An 18793-nucleotide genomic window follows, 5' to 3' on the forward strand; every position below is an offset into this window, starting at 1 on the left:
AACTGAAGTGGTGCATTCCTTCAATTACATTTAACTATGGCATTCAGATACCATGCTAACAAGTGCAAAAACAAAATCAATCAGTGGGTGAAATTCAATTTTGTGTGGAAGCTAATAATACAATGCTATTTCACCTTTTGGAGTGCTCCTGATAGTCCAATGCATGGAACTGAATCTCACTTGTACAACTGCAAATACTTCAAAGGTAAAGATTACTGACTGTGCCACTTGTAAATACATTTCTTACAAGTTGTAGATTTATAGGACTAATTTAACCTCTGGGCTCTAGTAATAATATAAACCAGAGGTAGGCAACCTTATGCCATTGCAGGTTGCTGCTTGCAACCTAGCTCCCACTGTGGGCTGCACATCTCCAACCTCATCTCTCCTGGACTGCCAGCAACCATGCCACTTGTATTTACCCTTACCATCAATCTCCCATCCCTCAAGACAATGGAGATGGGAAAATTCTGCAAAAGAGGTAAGTTTAGGAGCAAGAGAAGAAAAGGGAGGACTCCAGAGAGTATGTGTGGGAGGGAGGTGTTATGGTGCAGTCATATGCTACCGACTCCCCCATGCTGCCCTGTGCCAAATCATACTTTTGCAGACCAGCTCCAACCTTTGTGGGCTACAGGTAGCCAATCCCTGATAAGATTTTTGAACCATGGGTGCCAGCATGGCATTTTGCTTGGCACACATGCCTCGGGGTGGACAGTGGGGAAGCGGCTGAGGCTCCACTGCCACAACAAGCCTTTTGCAGCTCCCTTATAAGCCAGCTGCCATCCACCCCTGGCATGTCAACATCTTACCAGCAGAGGTGACAGATGTTTTAGGTACTCTGCCCAAAAACGTTGTTGTCCCCTGTTCTGAGTTTTGCTCAAATGAGCTACAAAGCTCCTGCACAAAAGGTTATACCTATAATTCAAGCACATTTTTTTCCCTCTTCCATATCAGCACTACTAACATTCATGATGTTATGGCAAGTCTTGAGATAATTTGGTGTCTTTTTCTACATCCTGAACCATGTAAGATGACCTGAATCTTATTTTTTCATTTAAAAATGATTCTAGCCACTGTGACTGAAAATATTAATCCTGAAGGCTCAACTCAAAATATATTACTTTAGAATCTCAGTAGTTTATGATTAAATAAAATGGAACAAATACAATTTCTTATGATCTATTAGATGCCCACACCCATACTTAGTTAAACCTTTATAATATTTGAATGTTTAAAGAATTTACTATGGACTTTATTTGCAGATTTACAGAATTGTTGTTTCAAGTTTACTTTTCAGAAAAAGAATCTTAATGAAGTATTATTTGGCTTATGCTACAAAACAATACTGCCAAGAGAAAATAAGACACAAAAGGATACAACACAACCTAAAAAATAGCTTATATTGTCTACAGAAAAAGATTTCATTTATAAGCTGAATAACTTTTAAAATTAACTGATTCCACAAATATTTTCTTCCCCAGAAAGAGGTATTTTTTTCCAACTGTATGGTTGTTTGAACATTTTTCATTATTTCTAAATATAGACAGCTTTATAGTTACTTTCCCTCCATTTATAAAACATCAGTACTGCACTAATAACAAAAGAAAAGTATTCTTTTAAATATTTATTTTAAGTATTCTATGAAGGTTTAATAAGGCATTAAGATGGTAGCAATTTTTCTTACCTCCTATTTACTAGCTTAAACCTAAACCTAGCTTTGAGGCTACTTTTAAAAAGTTTTATAACTGAGATCAGTCTCATGTAGTTATGTTGCATAATAGTGTAGTACAGTAGTACTATACTACATATATTACAGTACAAAATAAGTACATAAATGTTTGATTAACTGTAGGAAAGGGAAAAAAGTATCAACATACATTTTTTAAATTCAAATATTCAATTAACTTGAGTAAAATATTTACTGTTTTAGTTTCAGCAAACCCCATAGGTGGTGCTCTAACACCATGACATTTGGAAATGCTAACTATTTTGTGTGAATGAACTGAAATGACTACTGCTTGCAATTCAAGTTACTAGCAAAGAATCAGAGTCAATGACAAGCAAGTAGATGTGATATTTTAAATTTGCTTTTTATGTGAATATTCCATTAACATGAACAAAGACACAGAGAAGAAGAAAAAGTGTTTAAGTCTTTCAAACCAAATATGCTGATATTAACAGTTAACTGCTGCATAAAACTACTAAAATATAGATCTTAAACTATGAACAAGACTACTTCAAGTAAAATACTTAAAATTATATAGGTATATAGACATATCTTGACGTTCTAATAGAATATCTGCTTTGATGTTGACTATGTAAGCACATTTAAAAGATTATACATGTCTGATTTTGGATATTTGCAACATTTTGTTGTAAAAATTTTTCAAGTTTTTAAATGTGTTTACATAGGCAACATTAAAGCAAACATTCTACTAGAACTTGAAGATAGCCTTCAATATATTTATTTTTTATTCAAGTTCATGAAGTTTACCTTTGTAAGCCTCCGATTAGAATATAAAATATTCATAAACACACATTTATTAATAAGAACAACCCTTCCAACAGCTGCACATCATTAAGAAACTAAACCTTTTAATCTCCCTCATACTAAATTCCCCAAATCCATAGTTATAGTTCCCCATCAGTTGCTTCAAACATAGCATTAGGGACAATTTTAACCTGTTATGTAAATTCAGCTGTCTAAAGGTCTGCATAAAAAGTCTTCAGGCCAGTTTACTATTATCCGTAAGACTGTTGCAGTATGAATTATGTATCCAACAAATTCCACAGGCATGATTTAATGGTTATGTAAAATGACCAAAGATTGTTTCAATACTGAAAAATGTTTCATTCAAGAATAAAATATAAATCATCAAAGGAATAAATAAACAATTGCATGTGCTTTATTTTGAAAAGTGGAGGAGGAGAGAATGGTTATTTAATAACTCCTAAGAGACTTCATTACTGGAAGTGAAGAAGCCTATTATGTGCATATTTAACTGTAAGGGCCAGTAAATTACAAAAGAAAAAGGCTAAATAATGCTATAAAAAAATCAAGTGCTGGATTCTACAATACATACATATTCTTAGAGTAAATTTACCATCTTAATTCACTAAAGTATGCATATACTTCAAAACACAACTTTAACATATTCTTGTCTTTGCCTAATTCTATGTGTCAGTTATAACAGAAAATCAAAATCAAATTTACTAGTAGTTTAAAGTAGACATAGGCATGCAAGGTTCTTTGAATAGATGTGATATCTTTTATTAGACCAACTGAGTAGTTGGGAAAAAGTTTTTAGCAAGCTTTTGGGCACAGTTACTCATCTTCAGGCATCTGCTGTTCTGAGACTCCAAGAAATGAGAGAAGCTAAAAGTGTGGCAGGGTGCAAGGGAGAGTATAAATAGGTAGAAATTAGAAAGACAAAAGGTAAAGCAGAAAGGGGAGGGAGAAGAGAGTAAGGGGGAAAAAAGGTTACAGGAGACATTGCAGTGACAGAATACAGGGTAGAAAAAAGGCTGTCAGTGGAAAAAAATAGGTGGAAATCAGCAATCAGGAAAACAAGAATGAGAGGAGCTCAAAGTGTGACAGGATGTAGTATAAATATAAATAGGTACTAAGGAGGAACAAAAGGTAAAGCAGAGGGGTGTGGGGAAGAAAGGCCAAAAGGAAACATTACAGGGGTAAATATACAGCGTAAGAGGCTCTCAATGAAGAAGGAAATAGTAGGAAAGCAGAGACACAAAGGGCAGAAAAGTAAGGGATGGAGGGGGGAGAAAAAAATGTAAGAGGTCAGGTCAGGCAGGTACCTGCTCAGTCAGATGTCAGGCAGGTTGTAATGTGTCATAAAAACAGTGTCTATACTGAGTCTATGATTTTTTTGTATCTAGTAGATTTATGGAGTGAAGTTCGTAGGCTCGTCCATGGAAGGTGTTTCGTAAGTTCCCTTTGAGGATTAGAACTGAGAGATCGGAGCGACTGTCCTGCAAGAAGCATGCTCCCACAGGTAGCTGGGTATTGTCTTTGATAGATTTCCATTGTGTGTTCATTTGGGTTCACAACTGTTGTTTGGTTTCTCCAACATATTTTCCATCAGGGCATTTGGTGCACTGGATGAAATACATAATATTTCTGGAGGTGCAGCTATAAGATCTAGGAATGGTGATGGTTCTGTTGTGGAGTGTAGTTATAGTGGGGATGGTGGAGATGTGTCGGCAGGTTTTGCATTTCTTGTCCTGGCATATTCTGGATTAAAGCAGGCATGGCGCTGATACATAAAATCTTAAAAGTTACTATGACTCATTTTTATTTGCTAATAGGTTTGTATTTCACAAAATGACTAATTTATTAATCAGGACAGTTCCACACATAAAAATTCTAGCAGTTATTCATGCATATAGGCTCCTCCTAAAAGATGACTTTTTGTCATAGATAGGGAAAGTTAACAGAGTCGTAATCTATCACCTACATTCAGCTTGGTGCAAGTCAGGATGACAGTGTTTCTAGAACTGCATTTAAACCTGTTCAACTTAAGCATTGCAAACTTTACCTATTATTATGTAGGTCTCCAACTTACAAGTACAAAAATAGTTAGTCTTCATCTGATGCAATTTATTACTATTTTGGCTTCATATGAGCTCAGCGTATCAGTTAACTGCTTTTTGTTCTAATTGTTTTCCACATGGTACAAGGGAAAAAAATGCAGATTTGACAGTGACATCTAGTTTCACTTGTTAATTTGCATTTCTATGTAGAAGACTAGATTTCTGTAGAATTCACTAGAAGTATAAATTATTCAACTCAAATTATCCACAGAGTTTGGTGGGTTGAGGGCAAAGGGAGAACACAAAGGGAGGCCTGACAAAAAGGCTGGCCCCCATTTGTCTAGAGTACCAAATTTTGTGAAAGGGAACAGCAGCTTGGACATGATGAAAATGCAGGAGAAAACTGTAAGAAATGGCTTGAATTAATGGTTGCGGCAGATTAACAAAATGCATCACACGTTTCTGCAGGTGGCAGGACTGCTGGGTTAGAAACTGCTACAATGAAACACCTTGGCACAGCTATAGCCTACAGGCCAATGCAGCCCAAATGAGACTATTCAGCCTGTGTTTTACCAATGGCATGCTGATCCCATGCTGCTGCCCAAGATCCGATTCAGCCTGAATTCCGTATGTTACTAACAGCAACTAATCTTGGGGGGCACATGACCCCCATGCCTCCCCCAGGGTGTATTTAAAATGGTGCGGAGCTGCCTACATGCCCCCCAGTAACCCCTGGATGAGCTGTCTGTGGCTCCATCCTGTTCTTTGCTCTGGCCCCAGACTGCCCTGGCTGGGCAGAGCCCCCAGCCCCAGCCTCCACCCCACTCCCTCCCTTCACTGTGGGGGCATCAATATGCCCCCTCTCCCATGCCCACGTACCATCTCCTCTCATAGACTTACCTGCAGCGAGCTGTTCTCCATGTTGCTGGGCTGTATTCCCAGTCACAGGCATGTGTGCACATGCATGTGGCGCCCCCTGCAATCCACTCCCAGCAACCCCAAGCAGTCCCTTGCAGGCTGAAACACTGCCAGCCTGCAAGGGGAAACCTGGATCCCTGCACAACACTGCGGATCCAGGACAAATGCTGTCCCAGAGTCATGCAGCCCAGAACTGGGACTTGATGCTCTCTTTGCAGGACAGTCCTGCACAATTAGGGACAGGTGGTCACTCCAGGTGAAGCCAGCAGTGCAGCAAGGACCTGAACAAGCTAGCGCACTGCACAGAAATACTGGTGAATGGTAGCTGTATCTCCACAAGAAAAACTGAAGAAAAATACAATAGTAAACAGAAAAATTACAAAATAGGCCAACTCGGTTATGATTAACTGAGGAAACGGAAGAAATTGACAACATCTTTGATAACTCATCTTCATTGCTAGTTATAGCTTTTAGACATTATGTGAAATAGTGCATTTTGCACTATTTTCCATATTCTCCAAATTAGATTAGCTGTTGCATTTTAGTTTTTAGTGCGGGTGAAAATAAATAAATAAATAAAGCACCTATAATGAATATAGCTGCTTCTAGTGTCACCAGGGGGCAGGGAGGATGACGTGCGAGTGGAAGAGTTGAGACTAGTGATAAATAAATGAATGAATGAATCGATCAATATAAAAATAGAGCACTGAAAGACAAGAGAAATATTGAGATTTAGGAGAATGATAGACAAGTGACAGGGAAGAAAGACAGAAATATACTCAAGTCCACTTGGGATTCTGCTTTCATCAGTGCATTTAAATGTTCCATTTTTACCTAAATTGTACATTTGAAACTGGGGATAAGAAGAAATTTCTCCTTATAGCTTCAGGGCATTGGCAGGTCAGGTACAAATATTTAAAGGCTACAAAATAACAGCATTTCTTTTTTTAATGACTTAAGTTATAACATATTCTATTTTTGGATACAACATCCATTAGTCTGTATGCCTTTTAAAAAACAAAACTGTTTATAGAAAATATTTATTATGCATTTTACTAGTGTCTTGGTGATACAGAGCTTCTGTAAAACCAAAGTAGGCTTAGGAATCCTCCCTCTTTCTGTGTGCATCTTCCCCTGCGTCTTTCTTCATTTCAGTTTAATTCTTGCTATTGCTGTGCATTGTGTTGCCTTTTTGCAAGGCTTGAGGAAGAGCATTGAGTGTGCTTCCTCATGTGCTTATGAATACACAGAATAAATGCAATGTCAAACAGTGCAACAGAATCAATAATTAAATTGACCATACATAACTTTTATTAAGTAAATTCATAAAATGGGAAAATCATTTTCTAATTAACATTTCAGCATTAAAAAAAACTTTAGCTATTATTTTTTTCAAAAGGCTGACAAGTGAGGGTACTGATTGGTCTTAAAGGGTAGTGAAAAGGTTATGGTTTTAGAAAAATGAAGCAGCTTTTGGAATATCTGTGGAAAATAAAAATATGGTATAAAAAGAGCAGCAGAAGTGGAGTAAACAGAGTCAGAGAAAGGACAGAAAGTGGGAGAAATGCTGACAATTGTGTTAGGGGATGGCTGCAAGGAAAACATATGGGACAAGAATACATTCTCACAAGAGCTGAATAGCTTTTTCAAGTTTTCTTCTACCAGTGAATAGTAAATGAGGTTCCTTACCCTAGAAGGTACCATTCACAGTGCCTTGGTAATGTTGCCATTATCTTTTCTTTCTTTTTGTTTTTTGTTTTATCCAGATATGTATATTCACTGTATTATTTTCATCTTTACTATTGCTATTTTTAACATTCTCTTTTGTGACTAGATATGGACATCCGAACAATTTATGGGGGAACAAAAGAGAACAGGATTTTACAGTATTATGTCAGTATTTTCACAGTAACTACCTCTGTGCAGCACTTATATTGTGAAAAGTGAAAGCTAAGCCATGGTAGTTTATCCTTCAAGAAAGGACTATGCAGCTACATGCCTATTTGGTTTGAATGCGTATCAAAGTTGTATAGGAACCAGACCATGCATCCCTATTCCTGGAGCGTGCTGTGAAGCTGGAAACAACTGGAAACCATAACTTCTCCCTCTCCCTTTTCCATACACAATGCTAGATCATGACAAGAACTCTGCATCTCAGATACAGGTAGATATTGAAGAGGACTATGCTCAGCAGGAGGATGAAGAAGAGATACACAATTGGCATAATAACTGAAGAATGTGGTAACAGAAACTTCCAGAAGTTATCCTGCTGCTACAGGTGTCAATGAGGGGGTGGGGGTTGCTTTCTTCAGAAGCATTGGGTGCAAGCTATAGGAAGGCTAGAGATTGACAGAGATGCTGATGCTCTTGTTGGGTCTTGCCCCTCCACTGAAGGTCAGACAGATTGCCACATTTGGGATCAGGAAGCAATTTTAGCCCAAATTAGACTGGGGGGGGGGGAGGTTGTTCGGTTTGTTTTTTTTGCTTTTCTCTGTAGCCAGGGCATAGCCCTCTTCTTTGGATCTCTCAAGTGTATTTTAACATGAAACACTGACAGTGCCTTCATCCTCCTGCTTGAACTGTGACATTACAGAATTGTTGGTGTTTTTGAGCAATGCACCTTATAACTGTGTGATAGGGTTATTTGTGGAGTTTGAGAAACAGATTAGTCAAGCACTTCCATGAGATACTCCAAATAAGGAGTAAGCCTTGAGCAGGGGGTGATTAGATGACTTCCTGAGGTCCCTTCTATCCCTACTTTTCTATGATTCTATCAGTTGTAATATCAAAATAGTTAAGAAACAAAGCTAAATTTACAGAGCAAGAACTAAAGTAGTAAGGTTACAATGAGAAGCATGTCAGAGAAAGCAGGCACTCCAGAAAAGCAGGAGGAAAGAGGATTAAGGATTTGTCTTTACAATAATGTCAGAAGATTAGTTAAAAAGATAAAATAATAAGCTGTAACTGTGACCCAGAAGAAGATAAGGTATGTATTATCCCATACTCAGTAAAGTCATAGACACAGCTGGGTAAAAGATTTGAACGGTGTTAAAGTGTTTTAAAATGAAAGCAGAACAAGGAACTGAGGTTGTGATAAAATCTAAGTCAGAAACAGAAAGGATTACTGCTACATTTAAGAAAATTGCAATTGTAGAGAAAGTCTTGGTAGTATTTAAGGGAAAGGTGTCAGTAAAGCATCTTTAGGATACTATGTGCCTGCCTACACCTAAGGCAGAAAAACAGCTTCAAGCTGAATGCTGGAGAAGGACAGTTAATACCATTAGCCACTGTCTGCACTACAAGCAGAACAAGCGCTCCCAAAGATTTCAGATTTCTTCACCAAATGGTCCAAAAGTCAAAAACGGGAGATACTATTTTAGAGCTGTTTCAGGAAGTCATGAAGACACAGATGAGTTGGTCATAGAAAATAACCTTACATCATCATTACAAGCCAATTCTGTTTAAAGTGAAAAGAAGAATAAGCAAAGGTAGATCTAAAACTGAACAAGAGTAAACTTTGATAAAATGAACACAGAAAGCCAACTGGACTGAGCAGCACAGGAAGCAGAACTGGATAGGGGAGCCTTGGAATTTCTTTGGGGTGAAGGAGCTCCCAAGCAAACAGAATGGAAGGGGGTGTACAACTAAGTGCATAACTAGAGCACCACAAAGAATGCTAGCAATAAGAGGGTAAGAAGCAGATTTAAGTGAATGGGATACTGGGGGAAGGGGGAGGAGGGAGGAAGAGTGATCTGGACTATTACAGGCCTGTTGGCGTAACTTAGTGGTGTTCAACCTTTTTATTCTAGGGTAGATGCGTGGTGCCTGGCCCACCCATGAACTGGATCCAGCGTGTGGGGTAAGCACGACAGAGCCCAATCCATTTGTGCAGAGTTGGGCAGGGGAGCAGCATGGCCTAGAATCATAGAAGTAGGGTTGGAAGGGACCTTGCACATCTTCAAGCCCGACCCCCTGCCTGGGCGGGAGAAAAAGACTGGACTCAGATGAGTCCAGCCAGGTAGTCATCAAGCCTCTTCTTAAAGACCCCCAGGGTAGGAGCCAGCACCACTTCCTTTGGAAGTTGGTTCCAGCTCCTAGCCGCCCTATCTGTGAAGTAGTTCTTGCGGATGTCTAATCTAAATCTACTCTCTAATAACTTTTGTCCGTTGTTCCTTGTCATACCAGGGGGCGCTAGGGGAAACAGCGTCTCCCCTAAACCCTTCTGGTCACCCCAGTGAGTTTACAGACAGTCACCAGGTGCCCCCTCAGCCTTCTCTTGTGAAGGCTGAACAGGTTTAGGTCCCGCAGTCTTTCAATGTAGGGTCTGCCCTGTAGTCCCCGGATCATGTGGGTGGCCCTCCTCTGGACTCTTTCAATGTTGTCCGCATCCCTCCTGAAATGGGGCGCACAGAACTGGACACAGTACTCCAGCTGTGGCCTGACCAGCTTCACATAGAGGGGGAGGATCACCTCCCTGGCTCTACTTGAGATGCACCTGTGGATGCACAACAAGGTGCCTGATCCAGTTTCACAGGGAAGGGGCCTTGGCCCAGTCCAGATCTAGCCATGTAGGGCTTAGGAACTTGGCGGGGAGGGGGAGGGGAGAGGAGTGAAAGTATTGTCACTGCTCCCCTGTGATCAACACTTCCAAAGAGCTGGAGGTGAGTGAAAAATAGGATGAAATGGAACCTAGGCTTATCAATGGCAGACTGTGCCAGACTAACTTGCTGATTTTTAGGCAAAAGAAGTAAAGTAGATTTTGCCTATCTGGACTTTGGTAAAGCATTTGATATGGGGCCATATAAAAAATTATTAAAACCAGAGAAGGTAGCAATTAGCAGCAGAATTCTAAGCATGTTTCTAAAGACAGAACTAGTACTGAAAAAGCAAGCATTGGGTTGGAAGGAGGTTACTAGTTCCCCAAGGATCAGTTTGGGAACAAATCTTACTTCATGCTTTCAATTAATGAGTTTGACAGAGAAAGGAGGAATAAGATAATGAAATATGACAAAAAGTTAGGAGGTACTGTTAATACAGAAAGAAATGACTGGAGTAAAGGAGTCAAATTAAAGCTATAAAAAAGATCATAGTATACACAAGAAAAGCTATGTCCAGGAGAAACAGGAATTACTAGTGCAGTGGTTCTTAGCCGGGGTGCCGTAAGACTCTTTGAAGGATGCTATGGAACAACTGTACCAGGCAATGGTAAGGCCTTATCTGGAATACTGTGCACTATTCTAGTCACCCACTTTTAGGAAAGTGGAATTTATAGAGGAAGATGTGCAGACAAGATCTACAAGGATTATCATAGAAACAGAGAGTCTATCAGACAACAGAAGACTAGAAGAGCTTGACTTAAGTCCAGCAAACAAAGCTAGAGAGCATAGGGGACACGTGGGCGGGGCACACGGGGGCATGTGTGCCCCCCTGAAATTGGCCGCTGCTGAAGCCACCACTGGCTTTTGTGGGTAGTCACCGCCTCCCCCTTTACCACCGATGGCTGTGGGCAGTTCCTGCTTGCTGCTGCTGACAGTGCGGGCAGCGGCTGTGGGTGGTCCCTGTTCACCACCTGCCACCTCCCCCCCACTGCTGACATTGCCAGCGGCAGCTGCGGGAGGCCCCCACTCACTGCTATAGTGCCCCCAGTTGTGGGAGGCACAAGTCGTTCATGCTAGAGAGTAGATATGACTGATATAAAGACGAAGATTCCTAAAATTTTGAGCAGTGAAGTTTTGGAACAGCCCTAATCAGAGTGGTGGGGAACAGTCCAGTTACTTTTAAGCTGGAGCTCAATATATACCACATTTACTTAAATATAAGACCACCCTGGTTATAAGATGACTCCCAAATAATTATATTTTATATATGGAAAATTTCCAAATTTGTTACACATTTCCAGGTATAGAAATATAGGAGCAATTAATCCAGTCCCTATGTTTACAAGCAAATGTTTGTCCAAAGAATCCATCAGATTATCCTTCCAGGCTCATCTCATATCATAACCACAAAGCACTCTACAAAAAAATGTCCCTACAAAAGGCCACAGGTAAAAAATGGGGGAGTTGGGGTGGTCGGCAAAAGCACTACCAATGCCTTGCCACTGTAAGAGCAGAGAATTTATAAAGTTAATAGAAATAATGAACCTAGAAAGGGGACATGCCTCACACTACAAAGAATGGTAGACCACAGTCTTTGCCAAGCTGACAAGGGTGAAAATTCCATCTTGATCCCCAAATCAAGAGACTGGTTAGGCCCTGAACACATGAATAAGACCTCTAGCCAGGTACCGGACATCATGCCATTCCTTGTTATTAAAAAAGACTAAGGGGTAATAGTGGTTTTATACTGATGGCAGGATAGAGTCCATCAAAATAGACAATTCATTATAAATCCCTCATCAATCACCTTTCTAAGTCTATTGTTGTGCCCCAATTCTCAGTTAAGTTAGACTTGAAGGCTAGGGACAGACATTCAAAAAGCCTGAGGCAGAATTGATTCAATCTTTGCAGTCTAAGCTGGCTAGGGTGAACTGGTTTGTAACTGTACAGACATCCCCTCTCTGGACTGAAGAAATGCAGGCACATGCTTGCAGTGGATGAGGCTAGACACCAGGGGGTGCTAGAACAGCCCTCCCTTCCTTTCCACAGAGCTGAGCTGAAGTGGGGGTGGCCAGGCCACAACAAGACGCTCTGATTAGGGAAGGGTTCCCCCCAGCCTTACTGCTCCTGACCAGGCCAGCAGGGAGCTGATAGAGAATTTAGCAGCCCATCAAGAAAATGAAAGCTTCTCTCATTAGTTCAAGCTCTTCTAAAAGAACTTTTTTCCAGTGAAGGAACCAGCTGACCTGCTGATTAGCTCCAAAAAGCCCTAAATGGACACTGTCCTATCTGCCTTATACTGACACCACTCAGCATTAGCTAGCATATCACATGCTGGCTACTGTCTGTGCTGTGGGAGATGGGAGGGAGAGGGCAGGGGGGGAAATTCCTGCTTGAGCTGCGAGCAGCAAGGGGGGTAGGGAGCAGGGGAAGTCAGGCAGACACTACTGTGCCTGCAGTCTCTGCTGAGCTCCAGCCAGGGAGCAGAGGGGTGGGTCCAGCTCTCCTCTGGAGCGGAGAGCCCTGCCTAGGGCTACAAAGCATCTGGGATGCTGGGAGACTGGTTTAACTTAAATCAGGACAGGGTCTGGGACAGACAGTGCCTAAACTGGTTTGACCCAAATCAGTTAAGTCTGATATTACATTTAACCAGGTTTATCTTGAGCCAGTTTCAACCATTTTCAAACCGGTTTATGTGCACTGAACATCTGTTCCGTTACAGGTTTAAACCACTTTCTGATCACTTGGTTTACGTGTAATGTCTGCCTCTAGCCGAAAAGATTACAAGCCAATGTTTGTATTCCTTAAACATTTAGGTAGCTAGTTGGTCTTTCAAAACTTCATAGCTCTTAACTTTCTGCATTATGATTGAAAGAGCATGATTTTTTTGATGATGCAGAACTAGATGAGGCAGCAAATATCATATAATTAGAATGTGATAATTCTTCATGCAAAGAAAGTAGATGGAATAGTATGCCAGAGACTAAGATCACTTAACATTTACATAAGAAGAGTTTATTTTCATATAAAATAAGAAATGTAATGGCTGAAACTATACTGCAATAAAACACCATGGGTGAGATTTTCTACTCTGGAAACTGGTCTTGCAGCGCACAAGTGAAAGCAAGCTTTACACATTGGGCTCCATTTTGAGCACAGGATTTTGAAATGAAATTGGTTCTTAGGGACTAATTGAAGTTTCCCCTAAAAAAAACCCAGTTCTCAGAGGCTCGATTCTCTAGTGCGTGTATATTTAAAGATATGAGTAAGAGCAGATATACAAGACAGCACCTCCAGCCTCTCACACCATTAATACACATGCCTTTTATCTTTGGGAACGTCTACTTGGTAGTGGACACATGTCCATGTCACAACAGTAAAAACTCACTGCAACTGGCAGTTATTGTTCAGAAAGGCCCAGGGTTATATATAAAAGGCCCAAGGTGGTACATAAAAGCCCAAGATAGCCAAGGATTATGGTACAGAATGCTGGCCAATGACTGTAACAAATCTTTAAGCACAACTTGTCCACACTATACCCTGTATTCTATAGCAACTATCAGTTTTTCAGTTTCCTAAGTTCCAAATTTCCTTTTTTTTTTTTATTGAAGAAACTGTGCAGTCAAGTGTACAGTAGTTTCAGTTACAGCTTCTATCTAATCAAGCAAAATGTATAATTTTTGGATTTGTTATTCTTTGATAGTAACAGTGTCCAAAATTACATTTCAATAAATTTCATTTCACAAAACTTTTCTGTGGAAAGAAAATATCAATTCAACTTATACCAACTTTTCTTTTACTTCAATGTTTGTATGGAAAAGTAATTAAGCAGTCCATTTAGAAAGGCATAATCTGTTCATGAGCACGCAGGTATCAATTTTATCTTATGAGAATTTTTCCATGTTCCAGTTCCTTCATTCCTTATTACATGCTGCAAAAGGCAGTAATAATTTTTATAGCCAAATATCTCTTCATAAGATACCAGGTGGCTTTCAATATTTACCATTTAAGTCATGCATGAAATTTAAACATTACAAAAAATGACTTACCAGTTGACACTCCTGAAATATGCACATTTTCAGAATGTTCTGCAAGAGCACCATTTCCTAAAATTAAACATAATGAATAAACTAATTTCCAAGATAAAATTTGTAAAAAATTTTCAGATACCCTTCTGCAGAAAAGTGAAAGAACAAAACCCAGCTACTTTGATTAGTATTCAATATTTAAAGATCCCAGGCCTCTTCTATTATGAAACCTTTGAAGGAAACTGGGAAAACAAAACCATTGTAATACAAAGGGAAAAACAAAAGTATTTCATCAGGCTATATGGAATGGCTGAATATGCTGAAAAATTAAAGATGGAGAACCTGGTAGTAACTGAAGCTTCTCAATACTTTAAAAACATTTTCAGTTTGGGTTTTCTGCAACCTTTTTAATGGAACATCATTTATTTTTCAGGAAAAGTTAACTTTATATAAAGTATTAAAATTAAGGAAGACAAAAAGAAAGCACTTGCTATGGAAAGACATCATGAGAAATAACTTTGCTAATGAAGTCTGCTTGTTTGTCTATCCAAGAAGATATATTTAAATCTAATCAGTGGCTAATTACCTTTTGAGACAGCTCCACCAAATGTGCCTTCCAAATAAACATGAACTACAAGTAAAAACTGGAGACCAAGCAAATTGCTACCCCAAATCAGCTTCAGTAAAATGGATAGTTTTGTTGCCAGCAGTGACTTTACAGATCTGATGCAAAATTTTCTGCTTTTCTTTGCTATTTTTCTTGTCTTCCCTTTTTTCCATCTATAATTTTTCTTTTAAACTTTACAAGTGCTTTTGTACCCTTTTACTAGTGACATATCTATGCAACAGCCAGCTCTCAGTAGTTGTGGCTGCAGAACAGCTGTTCCAATAAGCCACAAAGTGGCACAAGTGGCATGGGAAGCCTCTAATGGGAACAGATAGAACAGCAGCAGATAGGGTAGGGAGCAGAAAGCAGACTAGGGGATTGGGCAGGGAGCACAAAGTAGGAAACATAAAGTAGAGCAGCAGGATCAGGCAAGCAAAGGGAATCAGAATAGCATTCTGTGAAGGTCATGGGCTAATTTCTGGCATACCTACCTAAAAGGCTGCCCCCCACCTCCTCCGCCTCCCCTGCTATAAGTGGTATGCTCTGAGTACATTTGAGGAGCTTGATATTTGAACCAGATCAACAGGACAAAGTTTTACAGCTACAATCAGGACTCTTAACTCAAAGGATTTTGCTGAATTCTTAACTTACAGCTAATGGTACAGAGCAGTGAACATCAAGCCAAGATGACCCAGGTATGTCCAAGGCAAGCTGATACTAAGACTCAGCTGCTGCAGCCATAAGTTCTAGCTGCCTCCCTGCCATGGTGCGAGCAAAGCCCCCCCCAGCACTGAAGTCTACGCTGTGCAGGCTGGATTCAGTGGCTCTACAAGCCATGATTTGCTAACCCCCCGAGAGAGCCAGTTTTCAATGCAGCAAGATGGTGTTCTTCTATGGGAAAGCCAATATGTATGAAGTGCCAGGACACATTATCAGGAAAAAGCATCTTGATAGGCACACAGTGAAGCTCACATTCTAACTCTAAGTATATAAGGGGAATGCACCAGGAACTGGGAAAATGTCTGTTTACCAGGGCATCCCAAGGGAAGACAAGGTCTAACAGTCACAAACTTTGGGAAGACAGTTTTAAGCTGGACATAAGAAAAAACTTCAGTACCATCTGAGTCCCCAGAGTCTGGAATAGACTTCCCCCAGAAGTGGTACAAGCACCTACTCTGGACAAAAAATACTTGGACACTTATCTAGCTGGGATCATGTGACTCCAGCAGACTTCCTGGGGCAGGGGGCTGAACCCAATGATCTTGCGAGGTCCATTCCAGCCCTAAGGTCTATGAAATCTATAATTAATCAGATTCAATACTTAAGATAAAACCAAAACACACAGGGCCAACCAGGCATTTTGCAATGCTTGACTACATTTTTGTAGTGAAAGTGTTTCTAAACCTTCTGTCTAGTGTTTATAGCAAAGAAACAGGAAGGACAGAGTCAAACTATCCTTTCACCTACTTTCCAATTAAACACTGTAATAATGTACTGAAAATTCAAATGTTTTATTACTCAGGATTTGAAAGGTAACGTCTTCCAGTTATTTTAAAGTTTGATTTTTGCATTAGTGATTGTTGAAATTTCAACAATGGCGTCAATAAACTGTAAGGTGAAAAATGTTGAATGCCATTACAAAATAGCTCTTTAAACAGATTATTTTATTTTTTTAATTGAAGTGAGGGTATTTTCCAGTAAGAAGTCTTCACTGAAAAATTCAACCAGATCTACCAATGATAAATGACTTTGATATACTTAATGATAAAAAGCCTCCAAAATTTAAATGATTACCTACATTAACTGAGTCTAGTCTTAATTCTGAGGATAACGGTACATAGTTAAGAATAGCATTATGTGACAAAACAAATTTAAAGCTTCCTCCAATTTGTATAGACAGAAGTCTAGCAATTCACCATTATAAGAAATATTTGTCCTTCCAATTTATTTGTTTAGGATTTAGTAGTAGTTTTTTTTCCCCCTTAGATTGTGCTGCCCAATCAAATTTGATATGAATGGATGCTACAAATGACACTAGTGGTATGATCCCTTTTGGGAGTACAATCCAGATTTTTGCTTTTGTTTTTCTATTAATAAGCATAAGGAAAAGCATTAAAAATAAATAATTATAGCTTCTGTTTAAAGTTAGATATTTTATCTAGTGAACTGTAAGACAAATCCAACAGTTCCATTAGTGATTTTAAAGGCTAACAAGCACTTTATATTAAAATTTGTAGATGTTCTGAAATTAGGAGGCAAGTAAGTGACAGAACAGACAAATAAGGAATCCGCACAATTATAAATATGGAAAGAAAAGCCCTTAAGCCAGATCCAGTCTGTTAAATGCTGAGATCCAGACCATGAAGCGAATGGATACTTCCCATGGAAGCACACAGCTCAGCCCAGTTTGTCTTCCTTTCTCCACCCTGCATTGTGCCACTGATCTCTTCTGCAGCCCTCTCTGCTGCTTTCTCTCATTCCCTGTGCTGCTGAATTTGCCCTTCTTGCTTGCCATTGGAGGCAGAAACTGGCAGTGGTGTTAGTGCCCGGTGTAAGCAGCAGCAGGCAGCTTGGAGCTGCAGAAAGGGGTGGGGGCCTGTAGTAGCAACCTACCCTTTACAAAACTTCTGGTCTAGACTTCCTAATGTATCTAGGAGAAAAATGAACTAAAAATGATATTCAATAGTTGGGATAGATTTAAAAACCTACCGTATTTATTCAAATCTAAGATGACCCTGAATTTAAGATCAACCCCTCAATACTTAGATTCCACACAAAAAAAATGTTTAATTTGACATTCTTTTTATACACAGACCTACTGACAAAAAATATAGCAAAGCCAGTAAGTCATATATTCAACATTAGCTTCAATTTAATTCAAACATTAACTTAACCTAACCTATATTAGGTTCTGTCCAGAACCTGGTTAAGTGCTACTCCTTTCTTAGCGCCTACAACTTAGAACTGGTCACTTTCACACGCATCCTCACTCTCACGTTCTTCACTGTTCCCATCTTCCTCATCTTCCCACAAACATCTTCAGTTCCATCCATGGCACTGGATATACAGTGCTTCTGGAAGCCTTTAAAAATAGATTTTGAAGATATCCTTCCCCAAGAAGTCAGAATCCATTGGCAAAGCAGTGGTATGTTTGGCTTCTTAATCTTCCTGCCAGGTGTAAACACGTGGTTCCCTACCAAGAGTCAGTCTGAATATTGATACCACAAATGTTCCTTAAAGGGCATATTCACCATGACATCCAGTACTTGGCACAGACATGAGGTATGACTACATGATTACAATTCATTGACCAAATTTTTGCTTTTACATCTGATATTAAATGGCCTCTGAATTAATCTAATACTAACATTCCTTGCTGCTTTAGCAGTGCCCAAAGTCTCCATTTCCACACAACATCTAACCATTCAATCAACAGTTCACTTGACATCCATCTTTGCTCCTAGCATCGAACCACTATTCCTAGTGGCAATTGTTAGTTTGGCAGTTTTGCATTTCAAAATCACTTAGGGTTGCAATTCTCTCTCATCTGTCAATACTGCTAACATAAATGTAATATATGACTTTTCATATTTTATGGATTTTGTGCCTCTCTCATGGATGGTGACATTGTTTAGTGTGTCAAAATAGACTAGAGTCTTATCAGCATTACCCATCTAGCCCAGCAAGTAATCATGTGTTTCACATAGCCCAATAACGCACTACTGGAATTGAGCAGGTTTTTTGCTGCAGTCTGATGGTAACTTGTTTAAGTGATGTTCTTCATCTCAGGGCTAAGCTACATCATTCATATACACCACCCACTATTTGCTTTGATTTTTGAAGGGGAATGTTCAATTCCTTTGCTATTTCTAATGCTTTGAGTCAAAACACTTTGTGGGCGATTGGCATTCCCTCCTTTCTTTTCTTGAACGTATTTGAGAACTTGCTTATCAATTTCAGGAAAGTGACCTGAAAATATTTGGACTCCCAAATGCTTTCTGTGTGGACTCAGCATTTTTGAGTTTTCCTTTTAATTGTCTCCATTGACACACATTTGTATCAGCAACATAATACTTCCTTCCTGCCTCACA

At 39.5% G+C, this 18793-nt stretch overlaps 1 protein-coding gene across 2 annotated transcripts in view; it reads right to left on the bottom strand.

The window, feature by feature from the left end:
- Nucleotides 1-18793, bottom strand: part of LRP12 (LDL receptor related protein 12) — a 94615-nt gene that overhangs the window by 25781 nt on the left and 50041 nt on the right. The window contains exon 2 of one of the 2 annotated variants that reach the window (XM_090040483.1): nucleotides 14117-14173. The exons of the other annotated variant lie outside the window; for it this stretch is intronic. Coding sequence (XP_089896609.1) covers nucleotides 14117-14173 — 57 coding nt within the window. The remainder of the gene's footprint in view (nucleotides 1-14116; nucleotides 14174-18793) is intronic. 2 annotated transcript variants of the gene reach the window in all.

This window comes from Crocodylus siamensis, chromosome 3, assembly GCF_052110815.1.
Source record: "Crocodylus siamensis isolate JL-2025a chromosome 3, ASM5211081v1, whole genome shotgun sequence".
Classification (NCBI taxonomy): domain Eukaryota; kingdom Metazoa; phylum Chordata; order Crocodylia; family Crocodylidae; genus Crocodylus; species Crocodylus siamensis.